Source organism: Tiliqua scincoides, chromosome 3, assembly GCF_035046505.1.
Source record: "Tiliqua scincoides isolate rTilSci1 chromosome 3, rTilSci1.hap2, whole genome shotgun sequence".
NCBI classification, from domain to species: domain Eukaryota; kingdom Metazoa; phylum Chordata; class Lepidosauria; order Squamata; family Scincidae; genus Tiliqua; species Tiliqua scincoides.
The window spans coordinates 147,015,048-147,036,473 of record NC_089823.1 but is presented as its reverse complement, the minus strand read 5'-3'; the positions used below and the strand labels follow the sequence as shown (position 1 = coordinate 147,036,473).

Genomic DNA, 21,426 nt, shown 5'->3' with positions numbered 1-21,426 from the left:
TGCACTAGAAGCAGCTAAAAAATAGTAAGGTGAGTACTGGAGGGCAAACCACCTTGGTAAGCAATAAATGAAAACAGTCCAGAGGCTGACGCTTTTAAGGAGATTGGCAGAGGGTGCCTTGTTAATAACTTGATTGCCAGCACCATGTGGCTCTTTAAACTACCTGAAACCTTTCCAGCCCCCTTGGATTCCTTTGATCTGGAGACTGTCAAGAATGTAGGAAACTGGTTGGTACTGTTTGCTAGGATGCTTTATGGATTCTTATGGAAGACACACCCGTGAAATCTATCAGAAGTGGTTGGCAGGGTTGTGATTGCTCTCTGTGGCAGCCTGCCGATAAGCTTTGTTGCCTTATTTCTCCTCCACCCCCTCAACTTGTTCAATAGTTTTCCATTTGTCTCAGCCCTGTATTCAGTCTGCCAGCATTGTGCAGACACTGTTTTGAGACACTTGGAAAACTCCAAACAATTTCTTCCCCTCCTAGAGGCCAATGCAGGCAGTAGGTCTGGGCAAGAAGGGCAGGATAGGAATCACTTCTGCCTGCCACCACTGATCCCCAGGTAAGTTGGGGCTGGGGGGTGTGCCATTTGCAAGTCCTGGTAGGAAGAGCAGGATATGGAGGAAATGTGCTCAGCTGATGACCTTAAGCTGAGCTCCCAGTAAGCTGGGAGGGGAGGGAGGCAATGAGCACAAGCACACCTACAGGGGACTGGATGGAATAGTTGCCTGAGTACCCAGAACATCCTGGGGCTGACTCTAGTTTGGGTAAGAAAACCATGATGTAATATTGTATGACTGCATGACTTAGCCTTAACTTCTATGTCAGCTCACACTTCCGCTTAATTAGTTCCATAGATCCTTATTGCAGCCAAACCACCAAGCTGTGCTTTGTATTGCTCTTGTCAACCACAGTTTGAAGCTGATGTGCAGTCCTGGGGTGCTATCAAGAGTAGTTTGCTTCAGAGGAAGGGTAACTCCTGATGCTACCCATGGTTTGGAGGGTAAGCACAAATTTAGTTTGCTGGTTCTTATGGTTTGCCATGTGATGTCACTATGATTTGACACATGGTTCATATAGCTGTGATATGGGAGAGAGAGAGTGTGTGTGTGGGGGGGGGTATTTAAAGACCTCTTAGGAAAGACTGGAGTGCCAGCATAGGAGAGTAAACTCACTGACAGCCCTATCCTGTCCTTGGGCTGCACTGCCAGAACTCATGTGCAGCCCGATTTATGGCATTGCTGCTCTATAGTGTGCTGTCAGAAACAGTGAGTAGCAGCATTTTTTGATTCCTTGGCACAGGTGTACCTAGGGGAGTTGGGGAGGGGTAAATGCCTGTGGCACTATGCCTGTGGAAGGTGCTTCCGCCTTCTGTCTTGCCACAGCTCCTCCGCACTGGGCCTCGTGCCCACTTAAGGCTGATTAGTTTCCCTTGTTAAACTCACAAGTGCAGCAAGCAAAAGTCAGAGTCCAGTCCCAGTCCACAGATTCCAAGTAAGTCAGTCCAATCAGTTAAAGTTGCCAAATCAAAGTCCATAAGCCAAGTCACAGTCCGAGGTCAGATTCCAAAGTCCATAAGCCAAGTCAGTCAGTCTCCTCTCCAACCTGCACTCCTTCTACAACCCACACCCCCTTCCTGCCTCAGGTGTTCCTATATATCCCTGAGGGCCCTGTTGCCTTCAAGTGGCTGCAGCTGTGCAGCACACTCTGCTGGATGCCCAGGCCTTACCCTTAAAGGGGCCACTGCTGACACCACATCTGCCTCCTCGCCAGATCTTCCGCAATTCCAATACACCTTCCTCAACCTTCCTCCTTCCTTGCTCTGTTTGGAAGACCATGGCCTCCATGGCCCTCCAAAGACCTCCAAGTGGGCCTTTAAACCTCACTTGGAGGAAAACTAGTAGTGATGTTTAAGGCCTTCCATTACTGGTAGTGATGATTAAAGCTGGTAGTGATGTTGTGCACCATAGCCTTCAGGTCTCAGAAGGCCCCCAGATGTGGGAGTGGCATTTGCAATGGGAAGGGGCATTCTGAGGTCCTGACATCAGGCAGCACAACAACCAGGATTGCCAGTAAGTTAGCAGCAGCACGGGCCATGTTCAGGAGGGGTAGATTCAGTGGCAGTCACACATGCTGAATGTTACCCCGAATTTTGAAAACCTCCCCTCTCCTCTTCCCTCCTCAGACATATGCTGCCAAAATGGGTGGCATATGTCCAAGGAGACCCATAGGCTACCTAACGGCGCAATCCTAACCCCTTATGTCAGTGCTCTCCAGCACTGGCATAGTGGTGCCAATGGGACATGTGCTGCATCCTGCAGTTGGGTGTCAGTCACGGAGGCCTCCTCAAAGTAAGGGAATGATTGTTCCCTTACCTCAGAGCTGCATTGCCCTTTTGTCAGTACTGGAAAGCACCCTAATGTATGTAAAAATGTTTTTTGCTTGCCTCCATGTTGCCCTACTGTCACCATAGCATACAGCACGCACCTCTGGTGCTACTGCATACTATAGCATGGTATTGATAGGATTGGGCTCTCACTCTCCTACTTGGAACAGATAATTTCGCCCCTTCTGCTTTGGCTAGGTCCCCAAACGAGCAGAGAGCCAGTGCACATGTTCTACATTGGATAAGAGTATTCACAAAAGCAAGGGTGGTTACAGTCATAGGCGAAGATCTCAGCATCATTAACATGCACTGCTTAAAGAAATAGACACTCTAATTTCTGCATTTGTTCCAGTTGTTATAGTGCTTTCATAAATAGCCCATTTGTGTTATTTGTCGGGATTAGCTTGTTGATGGACCCCTTGACTCTCTGGGTGTTATCCCACCCATTCAATTTGAGAGTCAGGAAACTGATAGGGGAGGAATGAGTTGTGGATTGCTATGTGGGAACCTAGGAGCCACATCCCATTTTCCCCAACTTTGCTTGGTCTAGATTAGTGCTTCCTCTCTGACTGTGGTGGGTCCAATGCACATGAGGGTGGATTCTCTCCCCACCATACACACACACACACTGCAAGCCAATTACTGCCAAGTCCTAAGCATGTTTTCTCTGAATTCATCCCACTGTTTTTTTGTGTCTCTTACTCTTAGATAAGTGTGTCAGATACAGGATTGCAGTCTAATGTGCTTCTACCAGGTGAACATTCATCATAATACATTGATGAAACTGGAGAACAGTTGTATATGTATGACTAGCAAAATGGCCATATTAATAACCAAGATGGAGGGATGCATAAAGGCCTGAATCTTGTGTTGCATCTTTGTACCCTGCAACTTGTAAGTGGCTGAAATATTTGCATTCTGGTCCAGTAATCACAGCGGATTGGCAGAAATAAATTTCTGCACAGAGATCTGCTATACTTGGTTATGGTTATGAGAAGGCCTGCTGTCTGTCTCTCTGGGAGTGGGGAAAAAAATCAACCACATCCAGAGTCATTAGATGCAAACATAACTCCCCTGGGTTACACTTTAAGCGACCCCATTGCTAGTCCATACACAGCAACGCAGTGTTGGTCCACAGTTGGGGCAGCTTCCTGCTGCTTCTGTGGTTATGTAGATCAGAGCTCTGGTGTGTGACTTTCATAAATTCTGTTGCTATCTTTGAAGACGTTGTGGGTGGTGTAGACTTTGATCTTAGCAATGCAGATGTTTGTGTGTCCAATACCTTTTGAGGTTTTAAGTGGCAAAGAAAGAAATGAACAAAGAAATGGGGCCCACTCTCATTCACTCCTGGCAATTAGATCATGCCCTTCAAATTTTTTTCGTCATGTGGCTTCTGGGTTTTTAAAAACATGTTTCTTTTGCAGCAAGCAAGGGCAGAGCAAGAGGAAGAATTTATCAGCAATACTCTGTTTAAGAAGATTCAAGCTTTACAAAAGGAGAAAGAGACACTGGCAGTGAACTATGAAAAGGAGGAAGAATTTCTCACAAATGAGCTCTCAAGGAAGCTGATGCAGGTATGAAAACTTTTCCAGGGTAAAAAAAAAAACTTCAGAGGAATGAGCTGGAAGGTGTTTGGAGGCATTTTGGTCTAATTGCAGTTATAGCTCCAAATAAAACTTGAAAGTGGAGAAGAAAGCTGCTTCCTAAATATGAAAATAACATGCAGAATTGGAGTGAGTTGGTTTGTGCAGCTCTATCCTGTACACGTTTACCTAAATGGAAGACCCATGTAATTCTGTATCACAATTAATGAAGTTTGTGGGTGGCAAACAATTTTTCTATAAGCATAAGAGACTGACAACTGATATGAAATCATACCCAGAAAATGCTGCCATACAGTCCTCTGGATGTGACAATTTTTGTATTAAGTTTATATGGCAATCCAGATAAACTATTTATACTTCACAAGCAGGGCTGGGGGGACTGGGAATGTTCTCTTCCGCTGCCACCTCTGCCACAGATCTTTTTTTAAAAAGAAAGTCCCCTTACTGTGCTCTGTAACATGGTTATCCTAAACCTGAAAGTGTGAAACTTCTGATTTTATATAAAGAGACCATGCAAGCGAAAGAGTTACCTTCACATGGCAGTCCCATACTTCAGGGTTTGGGGAAACTGTGCAATGGAGTATGGTAAGGAAGTGGGTGATCCACTTGCTTTTAACTAGCAAGAACAGTTTTAAGGCAGCTCCGCTGCCCCCTCACCCATCCCAGTCTTCTGACACTAATGCAAGCTTCATCAGGTCAATTCATGGTTGTGCTACCAATATTATTATTGTTATTATTATTATCATCATCATCATCATCAGTATTTACATACTGCTTTTCAGCAAAAAGTTCACAAGGAGGTTTACAGAGAAAATCAGCTAATGGCTCCCTGCCCCAAAAGGGCTCACAATCTAAAAAGATGCAAAATAATACAAGCAGACAGCCACTAGAAAAGGCACTGCTGGGGTCAGGAGGGCCAGTTACTCTCCCCCTGCTAAATGAAAGAGGAGCATCCATTTGAAAAAGTGCCTGTTATCCAGTTATAGGGGGTAACATATTCACAAATGTTTTACTGACACAAGTTGAACAGTAGGTCCAATTATATAAATCTTTATTCTGAAGAGCATAGAACATTTGAGATGCTTTCCCTGTGCTTGGTATATGCAGCCACACTGTCAATTATGCACAATAATGAGAGTATTGTGTTATTTTTATATACTATTATATGGCCGGCTGTCTATTTCCTGACACTGTTGGAGGGGATGACAATACTTGCATTTGCCTCAGTGAACAAGGAGGGAAAGATTCACATATTCTATGCAAAAGACTAAATTACAGATATACTCCCAGGTGTGTATCAGATATATAACAACAGTACAGATAAGAGTGGAAGCATAGGTGTTCAGTGTTTTGATTTATTGTGGAATGCACTATTAATTAGGTAAAAATTAAAATAACAGGGCTTATGATGTCTTCAGGTATTTCCAATTTCAAATACAGGTCATCCCTCGCAATCCACTGGGGTTCCATTTTGGAAGCCCTAGTGCTGTGGTTTTCAAACTCTCCTGGAGTTTGAAACCCGCAGTAAGTCTTTGCGGGGGCGGGGAGGGGGAAGGCAGCAACGTGATCCCCAGGATGGCGTCGCTCAGGGGGCTGCAGGGACTGGGGTGCACCCTCCAGTCCCTGCAGCAGCCGTCAGTGTGTGCAGGGAGCCCTGTGCGAGCGCCTGCAGGGCACCCCAGGTCAGGGAAAGGGAGAGTGGGGCGATCTGCTCTCCCCACTCTCCCTTTCCCTGACTTGGGGTGCCCTGCAGGTACTTGCGCAGGGCTCCCCGCACACAGGGATGGCTGCTGCAGGGACTAGAGGGCGCACCCCAGTCCCTGCAGCCCCATCAGAAGGGAAAGCAGAGCGATCGTACTCCACTTCCGGTTTTGCGGAGCGGGGCACAATCGCTCCGCTTTCGCTTTTCCTGACCTGGGGAGCCCTGCCAAAGGTTGCGCAGGGCTCCCCGCACCCCCAGGATGCTGCAGAAGGCTTGGGCAAGTGCACCCAAGCCCCTGCAGCCCCTGAGTGGCGCAATCCTGTGGATCGTGCTGCTGCCTTCCCTCTGTCTCCTGGCTGCCCCGCCCCTTAAGGGGGCAGAGGCCAGGACCCACAGGCTGGGGTGTCACGGCACCCCAGTTTGAATACCACTGCCCTAGTGGATAAAAAAAATCTGTGAATTAAAAAACAGTGGAAAAATAGATTTAAAGACCCACTTCAGGTTTCTTGCCCCTCCATTACTCCTAATGGAATAAGGTCTTGCCTCAACATCTGCAGGGGTTTGATTCTGGCACTCCCTTCTGATACCATAAAATGTGTTAAATAAAAGCAGTTTAAAAAATTAGAAAAGTGTGTCCCTTTAAAACTAGTTTAAAAAGAGCTTTTCTTACTGTTGTAGAGAGACAATCCTCAATTTGAAATGCAAAGGGCCCCCTGCCTTTGCCTGGCTCAACTGAAGAATGGAATGATTGCTTACATGACTGTCTCTCTAGAACAGTAAAAAAAGCTGTTTTTAAAACTGTGATTTTTTTTTTAAAGGTATACATTTTTGCCCCTTCTCCAGGGATCAGCACTTTCTTTCTCATTTGCGGTGGACATTCTTGTTGAGTAAAATCCATGTATAAAAAAATCCGTGTGTAACAAGGTTGAACCTGTAATACAAGTTGTGTCAAGCCAAATCCATGACCAAATAAATATAAAGCTACCTATACAGTTTTTCAATCAAAAGCTAATACAGGGTGCCCCTATATCTGTGGATCCCGTATCCACAGATTCACTTTTCCACGGATCAGGTCCACGGCCCCCTCTCACCTCCTCAGGGACTTCCCCAGGCCTCTCTATGCCAGATAAGGCATTTAAAAATATCACTTCCAAGTTTTTGCCTCTAAGGTTGTCTGAGCCCAGCAGAGGTCACAAATGTCTGTCCACATCCTCAACTAGGTTCATACGACCCTCCAGAGGGTGTGCTCGCCTGTATCAGTGGTTTCACTTAAACGTGGGGGGGGGGGGGTCCAGAACCTGTACTGATATTCTGGAAAGTCTTTTCAGTTAGTACAATCTCCTGATGGTGAAGTAGGAGAAGTTCTTCGTTTAACAGATGTGTTGGAAGATAAGTCTTACATTTTGAAAAATAAATAGAAATGGAATTTAACCTGGAAACACAGATTGAGTGAACCATTTCCCCCCAAGTTTTTAACATTTTGCTTATTCTCAAGATCCCAAACTACAGAGATCCCAGATTCTGCACTAGTGCAAATTGTTTCATTTTTGCAGTTTTACCAGAGGTGTTCAGAATCTTGCTCAGTGTGATGGATTCCGAATATTCTGTTCTGAAGAGTGATCAGTCATGTTAGCCCCTGCTCACTGCTACATCACATCATTGCAGTACAGCATAGTCACTGTCATGCCTGATCATCTGTGGCGTTAAACCTTTTGCCTTTCACAATGTACTGACATTGGATTCAAAGTGGCATCTGGAAAAAGCTTCCAGAAGGTTTTTTTTCCCCCCTGTACTTTGTAAATGCAAAAGCTGTCTGCCAGTGAGAGAGCTGTAGTTCTCCCATTAGATGTTTGGCAGGAATTGCCCACATCAGCATGACTTGCATTGGTTAAAAACACACTGATGTATCAGCTTTTCAGTTTTAATGTACAAAGTTATTGATTGGAAATACCCTTCTAACATGGCAGCATAATTTAAAGAGAAGCGTGCTTTCGCATATGAGAACTCAGAATCAGACTCTCACCTCTTATGACAAATTTTTTGTCCCCCAGTAGCATGTCATAACACAGTCTGAGCTGTAAAGTGTCTGGATGTTGCTTTTGGTAAAACAATGTATTTGTTTATCGGCCTTGTAAAGGCTCTTTGTTCAATTAGTTTTATGTAGCACAGTAATTGGTTCCATAGATAATGCACTGTAGAAACATGAGGAGGAAGAAACTCCCTGTTAGCAGACATCTTTGAATTGAGTGCACTTGTGTGATGAAAAGCTTTTCAAGAGCAGGAGACTGAGTACTGCAGAACGAAATATTCACAAGCAGTGCAAATCTCACTTTCTGTGCACTACTGGGTTTGAATGCTAGCATTCAAAGGAGCCCCCCCCACACACACACACACAACCTGTCCAGCATCAGAATACTGAATATTGCATTATGTTTATTAGGCAGCTGAATTACATCCTAATCATGCTAGACTGCAAGAAGAAAAACAAGTTAGGGCCCAATCCTATCCAACTTTCCAGCACCGGTGCAGCTGCAATGTAGCCCCAAGGTAAGGGAACAAATGTTGCCACACTTTGAGGAGGCCTCTGTGACTGCCTCTCCACCACAGGATGCAGTGCATGCCCCATTGGCACAGCTGCACAGGCACTGGAAAATTGGATAGGATTGGGCCCTTAGTGTTGTATCTCTATGTAGAGGATGCAAGCACAGTTCCTCACATTTGCTATTGCCTCATCTTAGTGTGATTTAAAAAAAAAATAAAAATCAAGGAGCAGCACCAGACTTTGCAAAACAAAAGTGAGTCTCAAATTGGAAGGTTTATTCTTACCTGTGAATGTCCTAAAGAACATTTTGAACAAGGTCCCCAGGGGGTGAGGGAGAGAAAAGGTGTCAAAAGCCTTTTTCTTTCCCACCTTCAAAAGAGAACTCTCTTAGGACTTTGTTCTTAGAAGGCAAGATGCTGCACGTGATGGAGATAAAAGCAGTTGAGTTTGCTGTGGAAAGGTCAGCTACTAATTTTTAACTAGAGCCACCTTTTGAATTGAATAGAGGTGGCAGCACTGGCAGTGGCCATCAGCTGGTGTCCCAACTCCCAAGGGAAAGGACTCTTAAGCCCAATCCTTCCTAATGAGTAGAGCAACAGGCTTTGAAAGACCAGCTGTGCTGCTGCTGCTGCTGCTGCTATAAACTCCAGCTGTGGTGCATGAAGGAGATTGCAGACAAACAGGGTTGAGCTACTGAAGTGCATAATACAAAGAGACTCAGCCAAAGCCTCAGCAGAGGATCTGGAGGATTAAAGAGCTTTTGCCTGCCTTGGTTCATGCAGGAGAAAGCATCTGAGATGCAGAACAAAAAGCCGAGAATTTTGGCTTCTAGACTGTGCTGGGGGTCAAGTGGGGAAACCCTTGCCACCTTCAGTTGCCTATCCATACTCAGTACCTTGGAATGTGGGTATCACCTAGGCTGCTATATTTAATGTATTGATTCAGTGGAAACCAGAATAGACACTTCCTATTAACGGTAAGGATAAAGTTCTACTTACTTTTTTTAAACCAGAAGCAAACCTTTCTGTTATTCCAAAATGTGTAGAATGTTTTTGTTTCATAACTTGCACACCTTTAAATTTTGACATTTTAAGAAAATGCTGTTATGTTTTCCGATCAAATGAAACTTATTGAATGCACCAAGATAAATGGTGTTTATAAGTGCTTTGCAGTTCTGAAGTGTGTATATCTTAGGTTTCCCTGTTTCTTCTCATTATAGCTACAGCATGAGAAGGCTGAACTTGAGCAACATTTAGAACAGGAACAGGAATTCCAAGTGAACAAATTGATGAAGAAAATTAAAAAACTGGAAAACGATACAATTTCAAAACAGCTTACTCTGGAGCAGGTAAATACCACTTTATCTAGATCATTTTGTGCTTGTGGCAGTGAAGACATTGACCCTGGCTGAGGTGGTGTGGTGACACATGGTCTATTTCAGTTTAACGCCCTCCCAGGGCAATTCACAAGAATTAAAATCATGCACAAAACAACATTGCAATGTATTAAAATGACGGAAGAGGCAGCAAAACCATAAAATGATAAAAGGACAATTTTGGCAAGATGATTTCTTCAAGGGCAGCCCTGTGTACAGCACACTGCAATAGTTGGGATGTTCCCAGACCATGAGTAACTGTGCCAGGCTATTTCTCTGCAGGAACAGTTGGAGTTGATGTACCAGCCAAAACAGATTAAAGGTGCTTTGTTCCATTGAAGCCACTCAGGCCTTCATTGGAATGGCTAGACTGAGCAGCACCCACACGCCCCACCTGTACCTGATCTTTCAGAAAGAATGCGATACCATCCAGAATAATCCAGATGCCCACACACAAGCAAATCACTCACCAACAGCACCTCTGTCTTGTTGGGATTCAGCTTCAGTTTTTGTCAGCTTCCCATCCATTACTGGTGTAAGTCCATTATCTTCACCAGATTTAGACATAAAAAGAGAGGAATTTGACATCATCGCCATACTGCTGTCACTGCACTCCAGATCCCCATAGAATCTCACTGATTTCATGTGCAGAATATGTTAAGCAGCATGTAAGACAAAATAGAACTCTGTTGCACACTGGAGCATAACTGGCATAGCACAGCACAGTAGGCACCAGCACTACCTTCTTGAAACGACCATGCAAGTAGAAAAGGAACACTTCAAACACAGTGACCCCAGTCCCCACCCTTGGCACTCGGAAGAATATTGTGGCTGATGATCTTAAAAGCCACTGAGAGGTATAGGAGAATGAACAAGGTCACACTTCCCATGGCTTCCTTACACAATAACTCATCTATCAGGGTGACCAAAGTCATTTCAGTGCCAAATCCTAGTTAGCAACCAAATTGAAATGGATCAAGATAATCAGTGTCATCCGATTAGAGTTTCATGGCAACAAGCCACTAAAGCACCTTCCCCCCAAAATGTATGTTTGCAAAAAGGCAGTAATTAACATTGTCATGGGGTTTCAAGAAAGCCCTTTTCAGAAGCAGCATCATGGCTACCTTTTTCAGGATAGTCAGGACCACTCCCTCTCCTACGGAGGAGAATTATCTGTAGTAAGCTGGGGGAGGGGCAAGATACAAGCATGCAGATAGTTAGCAGTACTTCTCCAATCACCTTGTCAACATCCCTAGGCCTCAGCTAAAACTAATTTCACAACACTTGACCAGATGGTGCTTTGGAAGTGACTTGCAATCAGAGTGGCATCCAGATCTCTCTGGATGTGAGAAATTATATCTTCACAGTGTCTTAGGTTACACTGAGCTTCTGAGGAATCTGGAATGTCAGGCTGTCTGCCTGATTAAAGTAGGCCACTTGCTACTCAGAAAAACTTGGTTTTAACTATCTTGCTTTGAAATACCTATCTTTCACCTCAGAAAGATATCCAGGAATGTTTGGATAATTTTAAAAGTTGCTGTGTTTCCGTATGAGCAGTACTGGGCAATAGCAACCTATTTCATCAAATGTATGGACTGACAAGATGGTACTTGTGCAACAGTGTTAATGGAATGAATCCAGAACCATTTCTACACATGGGGGGGGTAGTTACAGAGCAAACTGGACCAGGTGTAGAAGGTATGTGTTAGTATGTTTCAGTCTCTCTTCTTGTAGCCCCTTCCCTAGTATCCTTACTGTCTACATTTGGGGTGCTATGTATGTGAGAGAGCATTTGGAAATGGAATTAACCACCTTAACAATAAATTAGCTAATGTGGCCCTGAAGGTCTATCTAACAACAACCTGCTCCCTAACAAACCCCATCCAAAATATCTTGGAGTAACTTTGGACTAGACTCTCTCTTTTGTAAGTCACACCTTGAGAACACAGCAGCAAAAATCAATACCAGGAACTACATACTCCAAAAATTAATAGGAACAAGATGGGGAGCTTCAACCACTACTCTCAGAACATCAGCATTAGGACTGATCTACTCCATAGCAGAATACTACACTCTAGTATGGCTTAACAGCTGTCATACTAGCAAGATCAATGCCAGATTAAATGAAACCATGAGCAGCTATATAAGACCTACTCCTGTCTGTTGGCTCCCCGCTTTGAGCCACATAGCACCACCAGCCTTATGGAGACAAGAGGCTTTAGTGAAAGAATATAGAAAAATCACCAACAGCCCACTTTTACCAGTGCATGCCAATCTTCCTTATCTATCAATTGGTAGGCTTAAATCCAGGAAGCCTTCTCTGGCACTCGCACAACATCTGCACAATAATTTCAACATCAGTGCCCAATGGAAAGTTAAATGGGCAGTCGAATGCCCAGAAACAGGTAGACATATAGACAATCCTACACTTAAGGTGCCAGATTTCGATTTACCTCTCCAGCACTGGAGAACTTTGAACAGGATCCGTACCCTACATGGTGTTTGCCAGGACTCAGTGTTTAAATGGGGACTAGTATCTACCCCACAGTGTGATTGCAGATTTTCCCACCAAACCATATACCATATTGTGTCTGGCTGAAAACTGAGGGCATATACTGGCCCATGGTCTGACTTTTTCAGTGAAGGAAACTCTGTCCTTGAATGACTGGACAAACTGGACATTGATATTTGATATAGATTAATTGTCATATAAGTACATGTATTATAGGCCAAATGCACACTAAATAAATAATTCACACACACACAAATGCAGTCTAACAAGGTGTAGTTCAGAATTCTACCACCCCATTTTGCATAATTTATAACGTGGTTTGCTGTGATTACATCCAAACTGTTGACATAATCACTTTTAAAATTTCATCTATCCCTTACAACTTGTATTTGAAAGCCATTCATTTAAATAAACAAACAAACCTTAGTGAGAAATGCATCTTCTTGTTTTCGTATTGGATATCTTGATGATACTCGGTGGGTGGATGTTAGTGCTGGGGGCTAGTCCCAACAAGCCAACTGTCCTGGCTGTTGAAAGAAAACAATCTAAACCTGCCTGTTACGGGCCAGGACAAACAGTGAAAGCTAGAGATGGATCCTGAAACTTGCTGCCCTTTGTGGAGCCAAGCACATTTTGGGGCTTGGATCATCAGTCCCCTCTTTTGTATATTCTTCCACTACTGGGGCAGTATGCAAATTGGCCCTTAGATGTGGGGATTTTAATGAGGTGATACTGTTTTCTCACAGGCATTTTTGGAGTGCTCTCATCTGGGGACCCCATGAATCCAACATGATATGTCTGGGGGACATAAAGAGAGTTTGCTTCTGCAATAGCCATGAAAGGTTTTCCTTATGTGAATTTCTGACACGTGGCAGTATATTTCCTGATGCATGAAACTAGTCTTCCTGATATGGAAAGATCTTTTAGCTTAGAGCTCTAAGAAATACAAATTTGGAAGCCTGAAAAATATTTTTAGTGAACTGATGCAGCTGAAGTTTCATACGGAAGATCAAATTTCATGCTGCAAATTTATGACTGCATTTTGGGCATTAAAGCATTGTCATACAATAAGAAAAAAGTATCTAATGAAAGATCATGCACTAAAGACAAGTCACATGGAAAGTAGTCTTTGTTAAGTAAAACAAATGGTCTCTAGATGGCAGCAACTACTCAATTCAAATGCACGTGGTTTATTTAAAATTATTTAGGAAGGCTGCAGATTTTTAAAATGAATTGTCTTAACAACTTTGAGAGCTGGTTTGGAGGGACAATGGGTTTAAAATGCAGTACATAAAATACAAAGGAGATTTTTAAAAGAATTTTGTGGCACACAAAGTTTTGCACAAAACAGCATACTAGAGTGTGAGAAGCGAAAACTATGTATACTTAAATGTAAAATAGTTGTGTTTAGCCTTAAAATAAGAATTTTTTAAAAACACAAAGCACCTTTTAAAATACTGCATGGCGTTCTCTTCTAGGTACTATGTTTGTGCAACCTCCAAGTGGTTGGGAATGGATCAAGAGAGATTTGTTTTTAAAAGCTCTCATTTAAGAGTGATTCCTGAAAGATTATGCAGACACACTATAGCCCCATCATATTAGACCTGTATGTAAACATGGCTAGCAGATTGGGATAAAGGTTCACTTCCATTGTTCTGTGGTTGTAAAATTATTTGTAATTTCACTAGGAATGTATTCTTTATTCTGTTAACTTCATCTTCTGATAATGTTGCGGTGCTGAACTGAACAGCTTCCATGGAACTAGAAAATGGCAGCTCCTAAATTATGATATATTGTAGGAAAAGAGAAAAAAAATTGGTGTGAGATGCATGAAAACAGAAAACAGTAAACAGAAGCAAGAAATGAATACCAGGATCATTCAGAAGATGTCCCCAGTCTGTACCTTTGTGTAGGGCTGATAGCAACTATTGAGTGAAGACCAGAAATGATGTTAGCATTTTACTTTGGATGTGGAAAAGACCTTCAGTAGACTTTACAAACCTATTAGCCAAGTGTTGCAGGCTTTTTCTTTACCATTATGTATCTGGAATGGATCCATGTGCTTAATAGCCCTATTACATTTTCACTAATGCATTCTGCTTACCTCCTTTTTCTCATTGGGAAGGGAACTAGATGGAGTGTCCACAGACATTCCTATTATTCAGCTGGTATTTGAGCCTGTTTTAAGCTGTGTTGCTTGGGGTGCAATGTAGGGGCATATGCTAAGGTAAGGCTTTTTCATCACTGCTAGGAATTTAAACCATTTCTGCCCAATGTTGCATATGTGCAACAGGGATCAAATGTGTACACCTGTGGGCTGGGCAGAAATGGGTTAAAATAGCCCTCTCTAGATAAAGACTATATTGATTACAATTAGCAAGGAATGAGGTGTTATACTCCCTCTAAAGCTATTACAATGGCAACAACCAGGTTCCACAAATGTACCTCCTTGCCAGCAGCAGTTGCATCCCCCCCCCAACAAGCTGTGCTTGTGTAAGAAAAACGACCTCTCTTACTCCCTGGTTCATGGTAAAGGAAATGAGAGGTAGATTTTCTCCCATAAGCAGGGCTTGCTGCTGCTAACTCAGTATTTCCCAAGAGGAAGAGAAAGAAGCTACACCACAGAGAATTTAGGAGAAGAAGGAAGGATGGTCTCTCTCTCTCTCTCTCTCTTTTCATGACCTTTTATAAGAGGCAGAAGTGATGTGTTACTTGTGCTTTCGCAGGAGAGAAACCTAGAGGGAAAACTACCTCTTTTGTTTGTTTCTTTACCCCCAGCCCTGTATTCTAAATAGACAAAAGGAAAGGTAGTTTCCTTCACTCCCTAATGGGACTTTACAAGCAGTGGTGGCAACCAGATGTTGCTGTAAAATGTCCAGCACTGCAGAGATGTTCCTCCAAGCTCATGCCGTCAGGCTCTAGGAAAGGAGGGATCACTGTAGTCATAAGTTTGGCTCGTAAGCACTGAGTTTCACTAGTAAGCGAAGCCAAAATGGTTGGACCTCTAGGAATGGGCTAAAATCCCTTTGACTGTGGACTTGCAGTTTTTGTCAGTAGCAGTCAAAGGTTGTTTTGAGTGTGCAGATCTGTACTTTCTCTGAGAATTAGCCCAGGAGGTGAGTGCTGGAGATGAAATGGAGCCCTTGGGAAATGGCTTTCAGGGAGATAGCTGTATTAGTCAGCAAGAACAACAGAATCTTGCGACACCTTTCAAGGCTGATTTATAGTGACCTAGAATTTTTCATGGTATGCAGGAAGCTATAGGTCAGTTGTTCTCACACATTTAGCACTGGACCCACTTTTTAGAATGAGAATCTGTCAGGACCCACCAGAAGTGGCATCATCAAGTAGGAAAATTTTAAAGATTCTAGGCTGTAATCCTACCCACACTTACCCAGGAGTAAGTTCCACTGACTATCATTGTTAAAAGAATATACATATTAGCTTGTTAAAAGTACAGGTCTGTAACATTTCCCCAAATGCAGTCACATCCCATGGTAGTATCAAGTCTAATATATTAAAATAAAGGGGACCTACCTGAAATTGACTTGTGATCCACCTAGTGGCTCCCAACCCACAGTTTGAGAAACACTGCTATAGGTGACAAGCGATATTCTGTCACTTTTTCTCTTCTGGAGAAGAGAAGTGGTTTTTGGATACCTAATGTAATTCCTTAAAGCAGCAGTTTCCATACTCTCTGGGAGAATTTGGGACACTGTAAGTGCTTACGGGGGAGGGACCATAGTGGCAATGTAATCCCTACTATCATGCTGCTGCCAGGGACAAAAGGGCTGTTTTTTGTGTTACCCCCGGTTATGGAGAACATGATGGCACTGAAATTTTTCAGATGATATAGTCTGTGTGCCAAGACTACACACTAAAACTAGGTGGAACAACAGATAGTCCTTGAGGATCTAAACCATGGACTTTCTAACCTTGCACCAAACTGATCATTTTGTGTAGTCAAAGGAGATTTAGGTGGGGGAGCAGATTACCTTAATACTAACTCTAGAAAGAGGTATGGATAGTATGACCTCTGCTCTTCTGGGAGTTCAAGTTGCTACAGTGTTTTACTTTCTCCATAAGCAATCTGAGCATTAGGCCTACCAACCCTTTCTCTTTTTACTGTTTACTTGGGAAAGGAAATACAGAGAGGAGTGTCTTAAAATACTGTGATGTACAGCACAATTTTAAAACCTGATATATGCTTTTGGGAAAGAGCAAGATGAAAGAACAAGATAAAAATGCAAATAAATATATCTAGGGATTTTGTGTTTACTATCTACCAGGGTGTGCCCTTAGAATCTGGCATTGCTTCAGAAGTGGAGCTGGTCCAACCACCTGCAAGTCAATCACAATATGTTCTAAATGTTCTTAGACTGGGAGTTGGATTGCTGTTGTTCTTGCTATATTGTCATTTACTAACCTTTCAACTGAGCTTAAAGTGCCTAGTGCTAGGTAATGTTGAAATAGATTTTATTCGTTCTACTGCCAGTAAAGTAATTATTTTAAACATACCAGGTACATCACATAATCCTCTTTGTTACTAACAGTACTGCTTTCCACAAACTGTTTTTTACACTAACATGGTGGGAATGTGGTTGGTATATGAGTTGACTGGCTGATCGTAGATGCAGCAGGATTTGAAAAATATTAGAGGAGCTATGAGACAAACACACATTGATCTTCGTGACTGACCAGTAAATAAAGCAGATTGCAATATATTTTGGCTGTAGGCAGAGGCTATTGGCACATTTGTAAATATGAGAGTAGCTGTTTGTGTAATGTGAAATTTATTTATTTATATTATAGTATTGTTCACCTCTAGTTTATGTGCAATCCTCCTTAGGCTGCTTGTTAGCTATATTTCTAAGGTTCTAAGTGTGGTCAACTGCTTAGTATGATCGGAATTCTTATGAATTTCTAAAGCACTGATAAACTGTGGGAGGGGTACTCGTACCAAACACCTGGGCTTTGTCATGACTGAGACAAAAGCAGGGAAGTCTCCCTGTTTTTAAAGGGACAAGAGTGCCTTCCTCTTCCAGGAATCATCTGGTGACTATATTCCAGAGCGCTGCTGAAAAAAGGAGAAGTCATCCTTATTGACATGATACCTATGTCCCAACTACTGCCATTTGTGACTGTGATCAAACAAAACTGAGTTCAGCTTTTCCCCTTTTTTCTCCATTTTTCTTGAGAGTCCGCAAGTATGGTGTAGGAGTCCAGTCTTTCCCATCCTGTTAACTTGTGTTTGCGTTCATGTCCACTTTCCTACTTCCCTGGAGGACCCACTAGCCAAGTGCTTTGACATCTCCTTGACAAATACTGTAGATGTATGTTTTGAGTGAAACATTAGTTCTTATTTGGGATGGGTGACAAAGATGTTAACCTGCAGAATTTCTGAAAACCGGGCCCTTCCTGGATGTGACATATAAGGTGTTTGAGCACTTGCTAGTAGATTTTAATTCTTAAAGGTTGAGAAGGATGTGCTCATGTAGCTTGAGGAAATCTCTCTTGTTACCTTTTGTTAGTACCCTGCAGTCCCTTTGGAGAATAGTCTGTTTTCTTCTCCTGCTGTTTAAAATAAACAGGATTCCTGAGAAGTGTCATGGGTTGCCTATCACACATTTAATAAGTTGTAAGAATTTTTGCCAACAGAGATGTGAATCAGAGAATTGATAGCTTCTAGCAGCTTTATGTTTATGGACAGTGGAAAGTTTTGAGCAAGAACAGAAAGCAGAATGGCTCGGAAGAACAATTGTTTAGAAGCATTTTGCTTCTGCTTAAAGCTTATCTTCATACATTAGGCGAAGTTATGTATTTGGTAGTGAAAATACAGAGCAAAGAGGGCCAAGTTTTATTCTGGTTCCATTGTAAAGAGTAAGTGTGACAAAAAGTCTTTACTTTATATTTCCTCTATGTAAATAGAGGTGATAATCTGTCAGTGAAGCTATGACCTCAGGAAGATGGTCTGAAGACACATGATGCAGCAAGCTTGCTTAGCAGCACATGTTACTTTAAATGTATGTGTTGCCCCATGGTTGTTTTCTTAAAAAAAAAAAAAAAAAAAAAAAAGCCCCCCTCTCTTTCTCTTGAGGGCACCTGAAGGCAGAACTGTAGTGGGAGGAGAAGGGAGGGCTTTAAAATTTTGTCCCTGCTGCAGAAAAAATAAAAAGTTTCAATTGAAAGCTCATTTTGAAGAATGATAAGCAGCAGAAGAAAACCCAAAAAGTGCCATGTGCTTTGGCCTAAGCAGGACTGTGTCTGGTCAGTGCCTGAATGGGAAACCACCTGAGACTCCTGTGTTTGTTCTTTGAGCTCCATGGAATGCGCATGGGATATAAATGAGAGGCAAGGCAACCAGTTACACAGGCCTACAAAACTGAGGGTCAGAAAAGTTTTTCCTAAACTTTATGGTGGTTCGATATGAATTTGGGGTGCCGATTCCTAAAATGGCATCCGTTTTGCCCTATCGCGTCTCGTTTTGGAGATATAGTATAGCCTCATTAGTGAATGGTTCAGGCAGCTTCCTCATGAGGAAGCCATGGTGTAGGCTTCCTCATGAGGAAGCTGCTTGAACCATTCACTAATGAGGCTATACTATATCTCCAAAACTAGACGTGACAGGGCAAAATGGATGCCATTTTTGGAATCGGCTGCCCAGATATATACCCCAAATATACCCAGATATTGGTGTAACATTTAAGGAAGCAAAATGTGTATTGGCCTGTGTTATTTGAGTGGAGTGTTCAGAAGATTTGTAGCATTGTGATATGTCCATGTGATTTGTCCAGTGCTTTATCCTTTCCACAGAAATGATAAATGTGTCTCTAGTTTCTAGTGTCCTTTACAAGGATCTACAGATTTTGGTTGACCATGATAGTCAACCAGCATTTGAGGGCACTGTGTTTCTTTCCTTCCTGTAATTCAGAGAAAGCAAGGGTCTCTTGATTGATGTTGCATTAGTTTTGGAAGAGCACTTAGAGCACTTCCAAAGTGCAGTGTCATGTCAGTGACTATTCTCTATCCCCTCTTCCCCAGCTCCAAGCCCAGGAGGATGCTGGGTGCTTGTCACACTCACCAGAGAGGGAAGGTACACATTGGGATAAACCTTCATATTTTGATTAGGAAGTAAAATAATTACTATTCAGCTTGCAATTAGTGGTTTTGATGCAGAGGAGCATGGTGTCAATAAACATTGCTCTTTAAAAGCGTACCAATCCTTGGTATTGGGCTTTAATTGTCGTCTTTATTTGCTGCAATTATTCACTTGTGATAAATATGACAGACCCCTTGAGTTACATTAGCATGACATTCTGTGTAATTTAAGTTTCTGAGAAGAATGTTAATGGTTAGTCATGAGAAATATTGAATCAAAAATGATTGCAATATATATTTTTTACTGAACAATCAGTGTCCATATACCTAGGTGGATAGGCTTTTGTGAATGTTAACTACTCTTAAGCATGTATGAAGAAGCATCACTGGCGGAGGATCTTACTTTGGGTATATTCCTTGTTTTGGACCATGTAGCTGGTAAAATAAAGATGCTTGGAATATTTTTCAGTTGGGTGGGCGAAGGATGGTCTTTGCAACGATGGTCTATGATGGGTGTCCAGTGCAGATTCTTCTAGCCCTGCAGTGGTGGTCTGCCACAAACCTGGTCCAGGCCAAGGGACATCTGGCCCAGCTGGGTGGGCCCACCAGCGCAACCTCCAGGTAGACCAGAAGACAGTTGCTGGGTAGACCAGCCTGTCCATGTGCAGGTGTCATAGGAGTGGGCAGGGTGAAGGAGAGCCAGCCTGTGCAGAGTGCAGCTGCACTCAGATGCCAGCCAGGGATGGGCAGGTTGTGCAAGGCTGATAGTAGAGGGAGCTCCTTGGCTGGCCCCCATCAAGGAAAGCCTTGATTGAGATGCCTACTGAGATGCCTTCTGGAGGGAGACTCAGATGACTCTCTAAACCCTACCCAATTCTTAGGTCCCATGGTTCATGATGCTCCCAGTGACTCTTGGCCCCTGCGGTCTGGAAGGAGAGCCTGCTGGGCAGTATCATGACAGCATTCCATACCCCAGGAACTACAGCAGAAATATTTGCGAAGGTCATATACATTTTTTAAAACTCATCCATTACTTTGATTGCAATTCCATACTTGATCTTATGTTGAAACTGTTTTCACACTAAATGTGCTACTGCAACAACCCAACTGACACGCTTAGAAAAAGCAGTTCCTATCATTAACCTTTCCTTTTTCCTAGCTAAGACGGGAGAAGATTGATCTTGAAAACACACTAGAACAAGAACAAGAAGCCCTCGTGAATCGTCTCTGGAAGAGGATGGATAAACTTGAAGCAGAAAAACGGTATGTCTTGCCTTTACTTCTATCTCTGTGTTGATTGTGTGGTACAAGTAATAATAACAATAGTTTTTCACAATTCATCTAGCAAAGCAGCAGCTATTGATTAATAAATATTGAAAGTAAAACTTCAATTCTACACACGTTCCACAGAGTAAGTCCCATTGTAAACAATGGAACTTAGTTCCAAGTGCAATCCATGCATAGGATTGTGTTCTAAGAAAAGCAGTCTTTCATACTTACATATTGCTTAGGAACTGCCTGTTGCTACTTTTGGTTAATGATAGAAACTACCTGTTTTACTGAGGCAGGACAAGTTTTGTGTGAAGACCTGTTGTAGGAAAGCCATAACTGCAGTTTGTTGCTGAGTCTTGGCTAAGAAGCACGGCAGGACTCATGCCAGTGATAACTCAGCAGATGCTATCCTTGGTACAGTATCTTGTGACAAGGTTTTTCCCAATGTTATTAACTTTGCTTTAAAAGCTGGAAATTTATGTAACCCTTTTACCCAGTTTAGATTTTCATACAAACTGACATTTCACCATTCAACAAATTGTACAGAAGCCGCAAAATCTCTCTCGGAATTTTTTTCTCATTAAAAAAAATACTTTGATGCAGTGGCTATTAAACTAATTAATGAAATGTTCAGGTTGAATGCAATCTTTCTAGTCTCATGACAGGTCATTTTTTCAGCATACTTAAAATGCTTCTATTCTGGCTTAGTTATACAATGCAGTATATCTTGTGGTCTTCTGCTCAGGCTTGCTTAAAATGAGTCTTTAGCAGAAAATAGTTTGCATGGCAACTGCGTAGTCAAATAATGTCAAGCCCTTTCATCAAACCAGCTTTTTAATGCAGAATATGAGAGAAACTGTGTCCATGTAAAGGCACTCAGCATCAGTTATTTAATACATTAAACATTTGACCTGTTTGCTGAAGACATGTGATTGTA

General features: G+C 42.5%; 1 protein-coding gene across 1 annotated transcript in view; it reads left to right on the top strand.

Moving 5' to 3' along the window:
* The window catches only part of CCDC6 (coiled-coil domain containing 6), a 55,298-nt gene that overhangs the window by 22,102 nt on the left and 11,770 nt on the right, over nucleotides 1-21,426 (top strand). The window contains exons 2-4 of the mRNA XM_066620641.1: nucleotides 3,809-3,958; nucleotides 9,452-9,580; nucleotides 20,377-20,480. Of these exons, the coding sequence (XP_066476738.1) occupies nucleotides 3,809-3,958; nucleotides 9,452-9,580; nucleotides 20,377-20,480 (383 nt within the window). The remainder of the gene's footprint in view (nucleotides 1-3,808; nucleotides 3,959-9,451; nucleotides 9,581-20,376; nucleotides 20,481-21,426) is intronic.